Source organism: Ctenocephalides felis, unplaced genomic scaffold, assembly GCF_003426905.1.
Source record: "Ctenocephalides felis isolate EL2017-DRISC unplaced genomic scaffold, ASM342690v1 CF-g0.4_SCAFFOLD_01886, whole genome shotgun sequence".
Classification (NCBI taxonomy): Eukaryota; Metazoa; Arthropoda; class Insecta; order Siphonaptera; family Pulicidae; genus Ctenocephalides; species Ctenocephalides felis.
Window position 1 is genome coordinate 78,931,000 of NW_020538040.1, and position 2,800 is coordinate 78,933,799.

A 2,800-nucleotide genomic window follows, 5' to 3' on the forward strand; every position below is an offset into this window, starting at 1 on the left:
TTCATTAACCATTCTCATAAATACCTAACATGAATAATAAATAAATATCAACTAAATCGCTATGGTCATGGCACAGCTAAAAAGCACAATAAATTAAATGAAATAAATAATGTGTGATATATAGTCGTCGATGATGGGACCGCATCGTCTTGTTATGGACTATATGGTACCAAGAGTAAAGAAAAAGAGTGCGGCTGTAACCTGATGACCCCGTGCCACAGAAAATTCAAGCAAGTTTTACCGGTTGGATGCCTTGTGTCCGGAGTAAGCTAAATGTTGGGCTACTGGCGAACTGTATGCGCCGTGGGAGTCACCGTGGTAATCCCAGCCGCCGCCTGAGGACCATCCGCCGTGGTATGGCACTTCCTCGGCGACATAGTGGTGAGATTTCTTAGCCAACAACTTCTTGAGCCCGATGAAACCGGAAATGGCCAATGAGATGAGGGAAGCCAACAAAGCTTTCTTGGCGATCAGAGCAATTCCGAAGAAGGTGATGACGGCGAGAACGGCTACTTTCATCTTGATGGCGAGCAACAAAGGAAGGATGCTTTTCTTGACCTTCTTGAGGACCTTCTTCTTCTTGGAACGACCTTCCTCTCCGGGAACATCTTCTTCGACTTCGATGACTTCTTCAGCAGTGCTATCGAATCCCATTAAACTTCTGGCCGCATCGACAAGGTTTACACTCAAGGAGCGTTGGTTAACAAAGTTTGCCAAGTTGTTTGCGACATAGGATTGAATTGCGTTGCTTCGTGATTCCACATCTTCTGAAGCTTCAATTTTATTTTCACTTAAAATGTTTTCAGATGATCTGGCGTCACGTCCTTCTACTGGTTTTTTGTCCAAAGATAATCCCGCAAAAATAGGAATACTCTTCTGGTTAAAGAATTCTCTGGCTTTACGGAAAGCCTGTAAATTAGTAAACACGAGTGAATTAAAAAAATGAAAGGAATTATAATGATTTAATAGAATGTTTGAAAATACTAAATATTTTTAAGTAAAAAAAATAAAAAGTCTGCACCGTGTGGGTGCAGACTTTGCACATTTCAGATTTAAATATTGAGAAAAAAATCATATATATTAGCACAACATTACATCTGAGTTAAAAAAAAAGAAAAAAAAATTGCGATTTTTAAACTAATATTGTAAATTAATTAAAAAATAAAACTAACAATCATTTGCAAACAAGAAATAGAATCCTTCTTGAGACATGATGTTATTTCACTCTGTTGCTCCTCGGCAGAGACAAACGCACCACTCAGCGAAAGCACCGCAAAAACCACAAAAAATTTCATTTTTGATATTGATTCACTAAAATCACTAATTACTTTATAAATCAAGCCGTGATATTTTTTCACTATATACAATATTAGTATATTTGACTTGTTGACGGTTTTGTGGATATCCGCACAATGACAATTTTGGTTTGGTCCGCGGTGTTTTTAAACTGTTTCGACCACAGATTGGTTTCCTTCCTTCTTCAAAATGATAAAGCCGTCTCCGTTCGCGCTCGCGCTTATGGTTTTTAATACGCACATGTGTATTTTGTTTCAGTCGTGCGCATCGTAAAAACTTTGATGCGGACGAGCTTGTGTGATAAAATACGTTAACGTTAAAGAACACGGCACGTATGGTAGCACCCATACCATTCAGTCCATTAATGAGACGTTCAGGTGTGTAGGTGCTTTCAGATGATTCAAGTTCAGGGACAGGCAGACATCTCATTGTCAGGGAAAACAGGGACCAACACATCCAAAACGATTGACATTATATTGTATAACATTATTTCTAAATAGTATAGTAAGTCAGATATCGATCACAAACCATTGTCTTAATGGGACAATAAATATATCAAATACCCAATTATATTCTTACATATCTTTTCTATCATTAGTCATAGGCGACACTCGATCATATGTTTGAATTTGAAATTCATTCAAATACGAATCGAAAATATACGAATATAAAAAAAGTTCATTACTACGATTTCCACAAACAATTTTTTACCTATGATCAAAATATCGATTGTAAGATTTTTGATAGGCTGGAGAATTTGTAGGTAAATTTGTAGGCTTATTTTGATATGCACTTTGTATTTTATAACCAAATAAACTATAAAATAAAATTTGTATCATAAATAATATTTTATTAGTGATATTATTTTTTATATTTAGTTCATTGAATTATTTTTGATTTTTTATTTTTATTTTATATTTATATATTTAATATATGAACTAGATTATATGTTTTTTATTGGGACTTCTTTATTTAAAATACCAATATTTATTGTTCACTTATTATTACCAAAAGCCCATATTGAAGCTCCTATAGCAGGTTCAATCATTTTAGGAGGGATTTTATCAAAATTAGGAGAATATGGTATATTACGTATTTATATACCTATTATTTATTAATTTTATAAAATTAAATAGAGTTGAATTAGATTGTATCTTTTATTTGTATTATAAAAAGGATCAAACCTATATGAAACTATTTAGTTTCATATAACAATATATATATATATATATATATATATATATATATATATATATATATATTATAGAATTTTATGATATGAGTGGAACGAATATTAAATGTTTAATATATATATATATATATATATATATATATATATAATTTGTATAGTTTGTATTATAGATGCCTGTCATATATTATATTTATATTTTTATTAAATAATAATTTCTAATTTAAAGAATGTGGTCATTTTGATAGAAAAGAGAACATTTGACCCATAATTCATATAAATAGAAAACCTCAAATTATTTTGGAGCGACAATGA

General features: G+C 32.0%; 1 protein-coding gene across 1 annotated transcript; it reads right to left on the reverse strand.

Annotated features, from left to right (window-relative positions):
- Positions 1-237: 237 nt before the first annotated feature.
- On the reverse strand, positions 238-1,295 carry LOC113375410. The gene is made up of 2 exons (XM_026615346.1): positions 1,173-1,295; positions 238-909 (listed from the first exon to the last, which is right to left on the reverse strand). Exons 1-2 carry the CDS (start codon positions 1,293-1,295, stop codon positions 238-240), a joined length of 795 nt encoding a protein of 264 aa, XP_026471131.1.
- Positions 1,296-2,800: the final 1,505 nt, after the last annotated feature.

Excerpts from the sequence above, each read along its gene's own strand:
- LOC113375410 (XM_026615346.1), bottom strand. The coding sequence starts at position 1,295 with ATGAAATTTTTTGTGGTTTTTGCGGTGCTTTCGCTGAGTGGTGCGTTT. Across the intron at positions 910-1,172 it reads TTTCTTGTTTGCAAATGATT|GCTTTCCGTAAAGCCAGAGA; the intron begins GTTAGTTTTATT and ends ACTAATTTACAG.